The sequence below is a fragment of the Eriocheir sinensis genome, chromosome 49, assembly GCF_024679095.1.
Source record: "Eriocheir sinensis breed Jianghai 21 chromosome 49, ASM2467909v1, whole genome shotgun sequence".
NCBI classification, from domain to species: domain Eukaryota; kingdom Metazoa; phylum Arthropoda; class Malacostraca; order Decapoda; family Varunidae; genus Eriocheir; species Eriocheir sinensis.
The window spans coordinates 9,524,444-9,536,707 of NC_066557.1; the positions used below are offsets into that span (position 1 = coordinate 9,524,444).

The 12,264-nt window shown below is 43.6% G+C and overlaps 1 protein-coding gene and 1 long non-coding RNA gene across 2 annotated transcripts in view; one reads left to right on the top strand and one right to left on the bottom strand.

Moving 5' to 3' along the window:
- Positions 1-303: 303 nt before the first annotated feature.
- LOC126981856 (ubiquitin-like modifier-activating enzyme 5) lies at positions 304-8,058 on the bottom strand. Its single transcript, XM_050833449.1, has 7 exons — positions 7,816-8,058; positions 5,921-6,056; positions 4,986-5,182; positions 4,073-4,259; positions 3,337-3,464; positions 2,089-2,306; positions 304-1,091 (listed from the first exon to the last, which is right to left on the bottom strand). Exons 1-7 carry the CDS (start codon positions 7,953-7,955, stop codon positions 892-894), a joined length of 1,206 nt encoding a protein of 401 aa, XP_050689406.1. The 5' UTR covers positions 7,956-8,058; the 3' UTR covers positions 304-891.
- A 2,331-nt stretch (positions 8,059-10,389) lies between these two features.
- Positions 10,390-12,264, top strand: part of LOC126981665 (uncharacterized) — a 2,638-nt gene continuing 763 nt past the window's right edge. The window contains exons 1-2 of the long non-coding RNA XR_007734019.1: positions 10,390-11,321; positions 12,141-12,264. The exon at positions 12,141-12,264 is cut by the window's right edge and continues 763 nt beyond it. This is a non-coding gene — a long non-coding RNA (uncharacterized LOC126981665). The remainder of the gene's footprint in view (positions 11,322-12,140) is intronic.

Below are 12,264 nucleotides of genomic sequence, written 5' to 3' on the forward strand. Positions count from 1 at the left end.
AGTAAGAAATAAAGTGAAAGTAAACAAAATAAATGAAACTAAGAACATTAAAAGAACAAAAAAAATAACAGTATCTGGGAACAATAAATAGGAAAATAAAATAATTAACAGAAAAATTATTGAAAAGTAAGACAACAATAAATAGGAAAATAAAATAATTAATAGAAAAAATTATTGAAAAGTAAGACAAAGCGAGAGAAAGTAAACAAAATAAATGAAACTAAGAATATGAAAAAAACAAAACAAAAAAACAAAAAAATGAGTATCAAAAAAGGTCTAGAAAAGGGTAAAAACAGACAAAAAAGGGCACTACAACTTTATATATAAAAATAAAACAAAACAAAGGCAAGGCTTCTACATAAAAAAAAAACAAGGATGCAGAAATATAAATAATCCTCTTTTTTCCGAACAGGGCAAAAAATATGAGGTACTTCAGCCAATGAGCTACACAGGTGACCAATTAATTAAGGGAACAACAGGTAAGGGAGAAAGAAAACAGGAGAAAAAAATAACAATAACAACCATACTAGCCCGCTACCTACACACACACACGCACGCACACACACACACACACATCACCTGCTCTCTGTTCATCTCGTAAATAGATAAAAAAAAACGATAAGATAGATAATAAAGAAGTAAAAAAGTAAAAAATTAATAGATAAACACATATTAAAAAAGACATTACTCTGTTCGCCTTGCAATAGAAACACAGAGAGCGAGGAAGAGAGAGAGACAAAGATAAATAAAGAAAATAAATAAACTGAAAAGTGAAGAAATAAAGACAAATGAGATAAATAAAGAAGCAGCTAACACACACACACACACACACACACACACACACACACACACTACCAGACCCCTTCAAAGATCTACCTAGTCATCTTAACCTTAGAGGGACTTCATCTGGGCCATGAGGTCATCTAAGCTTGTTCCGTCATCCGCCGTGGAGGTCATGTCATCCGTGGGGTCGCTGGGTGCCGGGCGGTCATAGGCAGTGGTGATGCCCTCGGCCAGCCCGGACACCTGGCTGGATGGCGCGGATGTGGTGGTGGTGGCGGCGGGTGCGTCGTCATCCACTAAACTGATGCCTGTGGATGAGGGAAGGTGTGGGTGTTAGTGTGGATGATAATGGATGATGGGTAATGGGGTGGAGGGTTCGGTGATGGGTATAGGTGTGTAGATAGGGTGGAAATGGTACAGGTGAAGGATGTGCGGATGGGTGGGTGAAACTGTGTGGGATATTAACCCGGTAGCTGCAGGGATCATGTTTCTTAATGGTTCCTCTAAGCGAGAAGAATGAGAAAAAATCACCCCTCACACAAACCATTTCATAATACATATCAAAGAATTTATGATCAGTTTATGTATCATCTATTTTGGGGGTTTATATCATGGCACAAATTTGGCCCGTCGCTGCTACACGGTAAAGCCACAAATTTGGCCCGTTGCTGCTACACGGTAAAGCCACAAATTTGGCCCGTCGCTGCTACACGGTAAAGCCACAAATTTGGCCCGTCGCTGCTACACGGTAAAGCCACAAATTTGGCCCGTCGTTGCTACACGGTAAAGCCACAAATTTGGCCTGTCGCTGCTACACGGTAAAGCCACAAATTTGCCCCGTCGCTGCTACACGGTAAAGCCACAAATTTGCCCCGTCGCGGCTACACGGTAAAGCCACAAATTTGGCCCATCGCTGCTACACGGTTAAAACGCATCTAAGCAAGGAGGATGTCAACACAGTATTACCTGTATGCTTCTTTTCCGTTCATCTATCCACCTATTCAACCGTCCTTCACACTCACCCCACTCGTCACCCTCATCCACCATCTACCTATCTATCCATCCATTTCTCTTCTATTCATCTGTCCATCTATCTTCATTTTAATTTATCTATCTGTTTCATTTCTATTCTTCTATACACCTATTTCCTTTCTATTTATCTATTCATCTATTTGATCTTCTATTCATTCATTTGTTTCATTTCTATTTTTCTATCCACCTATTTCCTTTCTATTTATCTATCTATCTATTTTCTATTCATTCATCCATCTATTTCCTCTCTATCCATCACTCCTTCCTACTCACCCCACTCATTGTCTTCATGTAGCACCTCCTCCTCCACCTCCTCCACCTTCTCCTCCACCTTGGGCCGCGCCGCCACCCTCGCCGCGTACTCCGCCTGCCGCTTCCGACACCAGGAGTCCTCACACTGGGGGTTGGGCCGCACCGTCATAGTGGGGAAGAAGTCCACCAGCGCGTTATACCCCAGGTAGTACGACACCTGCCCAAACTTCAGCAGGTACCTGGGAAGGGTGGGAGAGGGTAAACAATTGTAGATGTGGTTGTGTTATTTTCCTATGTGGTTTGAGTTTTCTTTTCTTTTTACATTTAGTAGATGAAGGGGAAGGATTAGATTATTTTGCCGTTCTCTCTTGGCGCCGGAAATGCATGGTCATATGGCTGAAGGGGAAGGAACTGATATTAAAGTTAGTATGCAAGGGGAAGGATCTGATATATTAGACAGTAGACAAAGAGGAAAGAATCAATTTTAGATGTAGTAGATAAAAAGGGAAGGATCTGATAATGATCTTAACTCGTTGACTGCGGGGTTCCTACCAGAGGACATCACCAAGCTACAATAGTGGAACAAAAAGTGGCTGCTATAATTCAATGAAGAAAATTCAATGAAGACAGAGCAAAACAGGGAATGATACAGAGATGAAAGGTGAATGAGAGTAGCCTAACCAAAGCACACCAGGACGAGCCAAGAAATACGAGCTGAAACATTTATAAAGATGAGCTAAACCACAGCAGACTAAGATAGGGCAAGAATTAAGAGCTGAAAAGGACATTAAAGTACTAATCGAACCTGAGCAGGCAAAATACAAAGCAAAAGATGGAGTTTGTATGAAGAAAACAAACCACAACAGAGAAAAACAAGGCAGGACTAAAAGGAACGAAGGTGAAGGAAATCAAAACAAACACAAGGAGACTAAGACAAAGCAAGACATTAAGTGCTGAGAGGAACATGAAAGTTACCAAAGACAAACAAAGCAGGAACAGGAAAGACAAATAGAGCTGAAAGGACCATAAAAGTTACCAAACCAAAACAGAGAGAGACAAGGCAGGACTAGAAGGAGTACGAAGGTGAAGGAAATCAAAACAAACACAAGCAGACTAAGATAAAGCAAGATATGTAAAGTGCCGAGAGGATCATGAAAGTTACCAAAGACGAACAAAGCAGGAACAGGAAAGACATAAAGAGATGAAACTACGGAAAAGTTACCAAACCCAAGCAGACCAAGATAAGGCAAGGGTTGGTCAGCGGCTTACTTCAACACATTCTGCACCAGCATGCCCGCGACAATCCCCATGGTGGTGGGCAGCGAGGCGGCGCACACTCCCTCCCGCTTCAGAGTTCTCTCGTCTATCTGGCTCGCCACCACCAGCGGCGGCGCGCACTGTGGGGTACACGAGTAGTGGTGTTGGGAAGAGAACTGTGATAAAAGTTTCAAGAGAGACAAGATGAACTCAAAATATGGCATAAGAAACCAGGTAGAAACATAGAAGAGGAAGAAATTAGAAAGGGCTTAGGTAGATAGGAAGAAGAAACTAGGTAGGAAGATGAAATTAGGTAGAAACGCAAAAGAAGAAAATAGAGAAAAAGAAATAAAAAAAATTGATAGGGACACAATAGAGGAAGAAATTAGGTATGAAGAAAAAATTAGGAACATAAAAAAGGAATAGATGAGGAAGAAAAGACATCAGAAAAATTAGGAAAAAAACACAAAAAGAAGAATTAGATGGGAACACAATAGAGGAAGAAATTAGGCATGAAGAAAAAATTACGAACACAAAAAAGGAAGAGATGAGGAAGAAAAGACATGAAAAAATAGAAATGAAACACAAAAAGAAGAAATTAAGTAGGAAAACAGACATCAGGTAAAAGCCCACCATAAGATATTAGAACAGAACACAAAAGAAGAAAAATAAAGAAGAAATCAGATAGGAACACACCATAAACCCAAAGAAAACAACCCCTCCCCATCACACCCCACTCCCCACTCACATCAAAACATGCCGTCTCCCCGGGTATGAGGAACTGGATGTGGCCGGACACAGCGTTCTCCGACACGCCGGACTCGAACCACATCTGATCCAGCTCATTGCAGGCACGGTTCACAGCCATCCTCGCCTCGTAGTTGTCGACACAGCTCAGGACGAGGTCAACCGCGCCCCCTGACAGCCCTCCTGACCTGTGGGTGTAGACTGTGTTGGTGAAGGTGGTAGTGATGGGCAATGCATGTGATGGTGAGTAGGTGATGGGTAATGTTAGTGTGACAGGTGGTGTTTAAAGATTCACTAGTTAAGAGGTTATGATAATGAGCTTGTTTTTAGAATTCAAGATTTAGCAAATTCCGCATTCCTTACAGTTTTAGCCTACCACATCCAGAGTGCCTTTCAGGAGTACAGTCAAGAAACTCCACGAATAGAGCCTCTGGTGGAAATAAAGCTAACTAAATATGTAAAAGTAAGGAGTGGAGAAAGGGAGAAGAGGAGTGAAGAATGAATAAATGAGAAGAAAATAAGGTTAACAGTAAAAATAAGCAAGGGAGAATTACACAGAAAAAAACATGCAAAAGAGAAAAGAACAGTTATGAAAATATGAAATAAATAAAACAAATAATATAACAGGTATTTCTAAGCAAGGATTCTGCACATAATAGTCTAATCACAGATACACACCTACCTAGGGTAAGAGAAAACATAAGAAAGGGAGAATTACACAGAAAAAAACAAGGAAAAGAGAAAAGAACAGTTATGAAAATATGAAATAAATAAAACAAATAACATAAAAGGTATTTCTAAGCAAGGATTCTGCACATAATAGTCTAATCACAGATACACACCTACCCCACTTAAAACACCCATTCTCCCCCCATAACCATACCCCCCCATCATTCCCCTATTCCCCCACACACCTGATCCGCTCCATGAAGTGGTCAAAGTTGTCCACCGTTGTAATGTTGTAGTTGTGGGTCTCAAACTCCACGTCGGGGTTGATGGAGCGCAACGTGGCGGCGGCAGCGACCACCTTGCTCTGGCCGGACTGGTGCGGCTGGAAGAAGAGCCGGTTCATGTTGGCCAGCTCCACCTTGTCGTAGTCGAAGAGAAGCAGCTGTCGGGGAAGGGAATATTAGGGGGTGTTCAACTATTTATTTTGTGAAAGAAAATGGGAGGTGGTTATCAATTTGGGTGTAGGTTTAACTTGTATTTATTTTTTGTAAGGAAAGAAAATGGGAACTAATTATCAGAGCACTTTAAATTTCATATGATAGGGAAATTAGGGAGTGTCCAACTGTTTATTTTAAGATAGGGAAGATTTTGCATAAGGAAGGGAAATTAAAAGGTTTTCAACGATTTATTTTTTGTTAGAAAAGAAAATGGGAGTAAATTATCTACATACTTTTCATAAGGAAGGGAAATTAAAGTGTTATCAACCGTTTAGTTTTAGTAAGGAAAGAAAACAGGAAGAAATTATGAAAGTATTTATTATAAGAGAATATTGGGTGTATGTAGGTGTAACTATATAATTTAGCAAAAAGGGTGAAAAATTAAGAGGTAGTTAGGTATTTATTAATATGTCAGCTCTTCATAAAACAATCACCATGAAGAAACTGCTAAAAACTTTAATGCAAGGAATACAAGATAAAACAAAGATGAGGCAAGCTGGATGCATCGAAGGGAGGGTGAGATGAAAAAGAGCGCAAAAATATAGAGAAAAAGCAAGATGATGATGATGATTATTGGAGTGTTCATCTTGGCGCCGCAACTGCCAGGTCATATGGTGTTGAGAAAGAGCAAGAAAAGAGACAAACAGATAATGCAACAAACAGGTGTGTCTTCCTCCCCTCACCTTGCCAATGCCGCAGCGAGTCAGCATCTCCGCCGTGACGCTTCCCACGCCGCCCACCCCCACCACGGCCACGGTGTAGGTTCGGATGCGCTCGTAGTCCTCAACGATGCCCATGCGCTTCAGGGCCATCAGCCGGCTGGGGAAGGTGGAGTTGATAAGTATGAGTCATATATATAAAACCTAACCTAATGGATACTAACCTATTGCCTCAGAAATCATACCCTAATGCTGATAAAATAGTTGACTATTGGCCCTAAAATAGTAACTTATTGCTGCTAAAATCCTAGCCTATTGCCACTAAAATCAGAGCTTAATGTCATTTAAAAAGTAACCTAATGCCGCTGAAAGTGTAATATATTGCCGCTAAAATCCTAACCAAATGCTGCTAACTAATAAGCTATTGCCATTAAAATAGTAAACTAATACCAATAAAAGAGTAACACATCACAAAGTAAATACTGACTCACATCTCAAAGTGGTAACCTGCAAAGGAAATGGTTACTAAAATGATGATTAGCACTTTAAAAAATGGTAATTGTGGAGATTGACTCCGTGCCTCCAAAATACGATATTAGGGAAAAAATACATGTCCCTCAACCATAATGTGAAGGCACAAGTACTTAGAAGTAAAGAAAAAGGCCTAATCCCCTTCCCCTAACGATCTTAGGGGACACGTGGGAAATCGGGGTGTTTGGGTGGGGGAGCATATTTAAACTACTCCAACCAAACCGTACATAACCTAACCTAACCTGACCCCCCCACATGTATGATGCGCCGGTAAAACTAGAGAAGTACAACAGTATGCGAGACCTTGGAAAGGTTGTTATTCTCGTGGGGGCAATATTGGAGGAGCATAGTGAATCTCCATATTTACTTTAAAAGTATTACCTTGAGTAATTAATTGTAAAAGTCTCAGAAACTAGTGATGTGCAAGGGGCATGGTTTCCAAAGAAATGATCAGTACACTAAAATCCATCAGAGAAAACAAGTGGAATATATAGCTCTGTTTCTTTAGTGCACTATTATCTTGCTTCCAACCTACTGAATTGCCCTTCTGTTGTCATTTGTGTCTTCCACTATCCTTCAAACCTGCCTGGACACAGTAGAAAAGAGTGTAAAATAATGTGAAAATAGCCATGGAATATGTGTAGGAACCCATATGGCAACAGACAGCAGAGTAGCCTGCAGCCAAGGCCTACAGTTCATCCTAGCTAAAATCTGGTAGGTTTTTGTGGGGTGTCTTCACCCACTTTGAACCCCATGATTGTCAGTAAAAGACAGATGAATATACGTGAACTTCCTAATGAAGGGCTTTGCTCCCTTGAAACAGACACACGCCAGTCCTCCTTGGGTGAGCAGCTCGGCGTGCCCTTCTGGATCCGCCGGTTAAGTTGACTGTCTGGCTGCTCGCCCGGGTCCTGCTACAGGCTGCCCAGCACACCCCTGCCTCCGTCGCGCGCACCTGCCTACAACCCCCCCACACACACACCTGCCTACAACCCCCCCACACACACACCTGCCTACAACCCCCCCACACACACACCTGCCTACAACCCCCCCACACACACACCTGCCTACAACCCCCCCACACACACACCTGCCTACAACCCCCCCACACACACACCTGTCACCCTCCACACCTAGACACACCTGATAGCACACCATATGGACCCCTTAACAGACACACTCCACACTCCCCAAAACACAGACACCACCTCTCATACCTGTCACACCCCCAAACACACCTGTCACCCCACCATATGGACCCCTCAACAGACACACTACACGCTCCCTAAAACACAGACACTACACACACACCTGTCACACTCCACACACACCTACCACCCCCCCACACACACCTGCCACGCCCCTCCACACCTGTCCCCGCCACACACCTGTACGGGTTCGTGTCCACCACCTCCCCGGACATCTGCGCGATCTTCTCCCTTTCTTTGGGGGTGGACGAGCCCTCCCGCACCTGCCGCAGCTCCTCCTCCAGCGCCGCCACCCTCTGCTGCAGCGCCTCCACGGACATGGCTGGGCGGGCGGTGACGGGGGAAAATAAGGGCGTGAGGGAGACGGACGAGCGTGTGTGTGTGTGTGTGTCCTGTCAGCTGTTGTTGTTGACATGGAGGTACAATTGGTGGAGTCAACACGGCCTGCTAAAACTAATCCCATTCATTGAGGTGAAGCGTGGCCTGGCCGAGCCCATTAAGAGGGAGCCTGACCTGATAACACCTGACACCTGGCCGTAAAGATGACAGCTCGGGTGGATTCACTTAGTTGGGCTGATGCCGACTCCACCAATTCTTCCTCCATGGTTGTTTGTTCCTTCCTCCACGCGTCACCAACGCTGCCAGATTATCGTACTCAGAGCATTGTATTTAGCAGTTTTTGGCACCTAACTATTGCCAAGAAACACCAATAGTTGACCATTTAAACAATAATTATATATGAAGGGAGTTATTGGGGTGGAGGAGACGGTTAAATCAGCAAACATAAGAAGAATAGTACGACAATTTGGCACCGCTTCCTGTCACGTTGCCTATCACTGACACTCGGTCTTTGCAACGGCGCCACCTTTATCATTTTTCTCCCATCTTTCTTACTTCCTCCTCCTCCTCTTAGTCCATTCCCCCTCAGTTCTTTTCCTCTTCCTCTTCCTCCTCTTAGACCATTCCCTACTTATCATCTCCCTTGCTCCCATCAGTTCTTTTCCTCTTCCTCCTCCTCCTCTTAGACCATTCCCTACTTATCATCTCCCTTGCTCCCCCTCAGTTCTTTTCCTCTTCCTCTTCCTCCTCTTAGACCATTCCTTAATTATCATCTCCCTTCCTCCCCTTCAGTTCTTTTCCTCTTTCTCCTCCTCCTCTTCGTCCCTCTCTCCCTGGGGCCAGCTAGGTTGTGATGAGCGGGGCTGTAACGCGCCCCCATTGCATGTACCTTGATCTTAAGCCCCGTTCACATTGTGCCGACGCTGGACCACGACAACCCATGCAGCGACTCGGGGTAAAAGAGGTCTTGGGTGTGAACTGTTATTGTGAAAAAGTCGCACATGATCGGAAAGAGGTCTAGAAACGATCGCCGAATAAGCTGATTAGGCACAGTGTGAAGGGGGCTATATAGGGCTGAGGGCAAGGCTGAGGGTGAGGGAGGGTCGAGTATATACCAAACACTCATTTATTAAGGTTAACTGTGTGGGCAATATTAAAATTTCTTGTTGGTGATTTGTAACCTTCATTCCCGAAGAAATATAACTCTACAACTAAATCATTATCTTTTATTGAGATATTTTGAGGAAAGATAGCGATAAGTAGGATGTAGATAGGTAGCGATAGATAAAGATATGTAACGATAGATAATCAAGATAGAGGATCGATAAAGAAAATCAAACAAGAAAGATAGCGATGTGATTGTGATGAGTAAGAAGTAGATGGGTAGCGATAGATAACGATAGGTAACGTTAGATAATTAAGATAGAGGATCGATAAAGAAAATCAAACAAGAAAGATAGCGATGTGATAAGTAAGAAGTAGATGGGTAGCGATAGATAACGATAGGTAACGTTAGATAATTAAGATAGAGGATCGATAAAGAAAATAAAACAAGAAAGATAGCGATGCGATAAGTAAGAAGTAGATGGGTAGCGATAGATGACGATAGGTAACGATAGATAATTAAGATAGAGGATCGATAAAGAAAATCAAACAAGAAAGATAGCGATGTGATAAGTAAGAAGTAGATGGGTAGCGATAGATAACGATAAGTAACGGTAGATAATCAAGATAGAGGATCGATAAAGAAAATCAAACAAGAAAGATAGCGATGCGATAAGTAAGATGTAGATGGGTAGCGATAGATAACGATAGGTAACGATAGATAATTAAGATAGAGGATCGATAAAGAAAATCAAACAGGAAACAAACAGGAGTATGTAGCTATATGGGGAGATTCAAGGGGAGGAGTGGGAGGGAAACGATAGATAATTTAGATAGATGATAGATACAGAAAATCAAACAGGAAACAAACGATAGATAATTAAGATAGAGGATCGATAAAGAAAATCAAACAGGAAACAAACAGGAGTATGTAGCCTATATGAGGATTTTCAAGGGGGGGGGGGGGGAGAGTGGGCGGGGAAAGTTCACATACAATATTACCCATTCAGGACGCCTCTCCTCCCGAAATTGACCTCTCTTTTTGGCCACTCCTCTGTACTCTATCCGGGAGCAGTAAGTAGCGGGCTCTTTTCTTTTTTCATTATTGTTTTCATTTTTTTTTTTCACGCCCTTGAACTGTCTCCTTTCCTGTAAACAAAAAAAAAAAAAAGATAAATAGAGTGGGTTAATTGATATCCCTCAGAACGTGATTTAAGTAGGAAAACCTCTTCTGTAAGGTGGCGTATATAGCTGGGCTCCTCATAGATGCAACAATTAACAAAGATGACAGGTGTTTACTTTTGTGTGTACCTGTGTGTTTACCTGTGTGTTTACCTGTGTGTTTACCTGTGTGTACCGAGACGTCCTGTTATCGCCGAGAGGATATCCTGTTCCACGGTCAACACGCAGGCTCGCTTCTCCACACACAAAGAGACGCTCACCATGGCGCAGATCGGTGTGATTGTCGCTGCCTTGCTCGCTCTGGGTACTGGGGGGGCCCTCAACCCCGCTGCGACCCAAAGCTGTGGCGGCCCTGATCAAGTAGTGAGGTACTCGGAGGACAAAGTGATGTTTTCCAGTGCAGAAGGATACAATCTGTCCACCGCGGGGTACGTTCAACCGGGAAGTGATTTTAAAGGCATCAGCGTTAAAGTACCTCAAAGGAAAGCTCAACACGTAGCTTGGTTCCCTGCTGACCCTTGCTTACCTGGCACAGGAGCGAAGTGGGCGTACGTGAGAGTGACGGTTACGCGCCTGCAATATAAGGTTTCAAAAATCTGCTTCGTTCGCTTCCACCTGGTCACGGACTATTGCCAAAGGATATGTGATCGTTATAATAAAGTCTCATGTGGGAGGTCCCTCGGAGGTCTGAGTGTTGTGGCGCGTGGGCCCTCGAACTGGAAAAGCGACAATCCAGGAAGAATGTGTCTTGTACGAGTGGGGTGGAAGCCGCCGCTCCCTCCTGTGGATATCTGCGAGAGCCCTCCATTCAGGCCACCTTCAGGCACTCCCCCATCTACAACCACCACCCCAACCACTATGAAATCGACATCAACATCCACAGATCCCTTCCCGTCCTCTGCGTCATCTGCGTCTGGGTCTGCGTCTTCGTTGCTGCTGATAGTGGTGGTGGTGGTTGCGGTGGTGTTATTATAGTGGTGGTGGTGGTGTTATTATGGTGGTGGTGGTGGTGGTGGTGGTCTGCGGCATACGACGACGAAGACGCAGATCATCGGCATCGCGTTAGTATTGTGTCTTTCCTTGTTGTGATTTTGCGTAAGGTCGGGATTCTCAAAACGGGGTAGCCTGGTAACTATACTCCCTGTCTTTCTCTGCCTCTGTGGTGGATAGTGGAGTGTTTCCCATGTGGTATTGGTGTGCTGGATTTCCCCTCCCAAAGTGCAGGACTTCACATTTTTCTTCATTGAATTGAATTGTAGCAGCCACTTTTTACCCCACTCCTGTAGCTTGGTGAGGTCTGACTGTAGGAAATCCGTAGTTAAGGGGTTACGAATGACCATGTCGTAAGCTTATTAATTTCGGCGTCCAGGTAAACGTAACTGACAAAGCTTTCTTATACAGGTGTTTAGGGGATTTCCACGGGTAGTTTTACGGGGTGGCGGTAGCTTGACCCCTCTTCTGTACCATGAAACTAAAGATAACCATGCAAACTCGATTGATCTCCCTTTTGACCTTTGGAAATATAGCTGTTGCGAGAGGCGAACACATCTGAGAATGCCGACCCTTTAACCAAACACACATATTTGACAAAGCATTCGAGGGAGTTTGGGGCAATTCCAAGGGAAGTTTTATGACTCAGGTTGTAGTTTGACCTTTCTTCTGTGCCGTGAACCTAAAACGAACGCATTACAACCCCTGCTGATCGCCTTTTTTGGTCTTTGGAAATAGTGTGTGTGTGTGTGTGTGTGTGTGTGCGCTACTAGAAATGACAGTATATAGAATTATTAAAAACTAATCATACTACTATACTACTACTACTACTTCTACTACTACTACTACTACTATTACTACTGTTATTGACTCTTATAACTAATCAACAGGCACGGGGGTCCAGTATCATCACCAACTTGAAACACCCACACCTACACAAGACCATGTCAACGAGAACAACCTGTATGACCCTCTCCCTGGACCTGTAAACCCCACCAGACCCAGGGATGACCA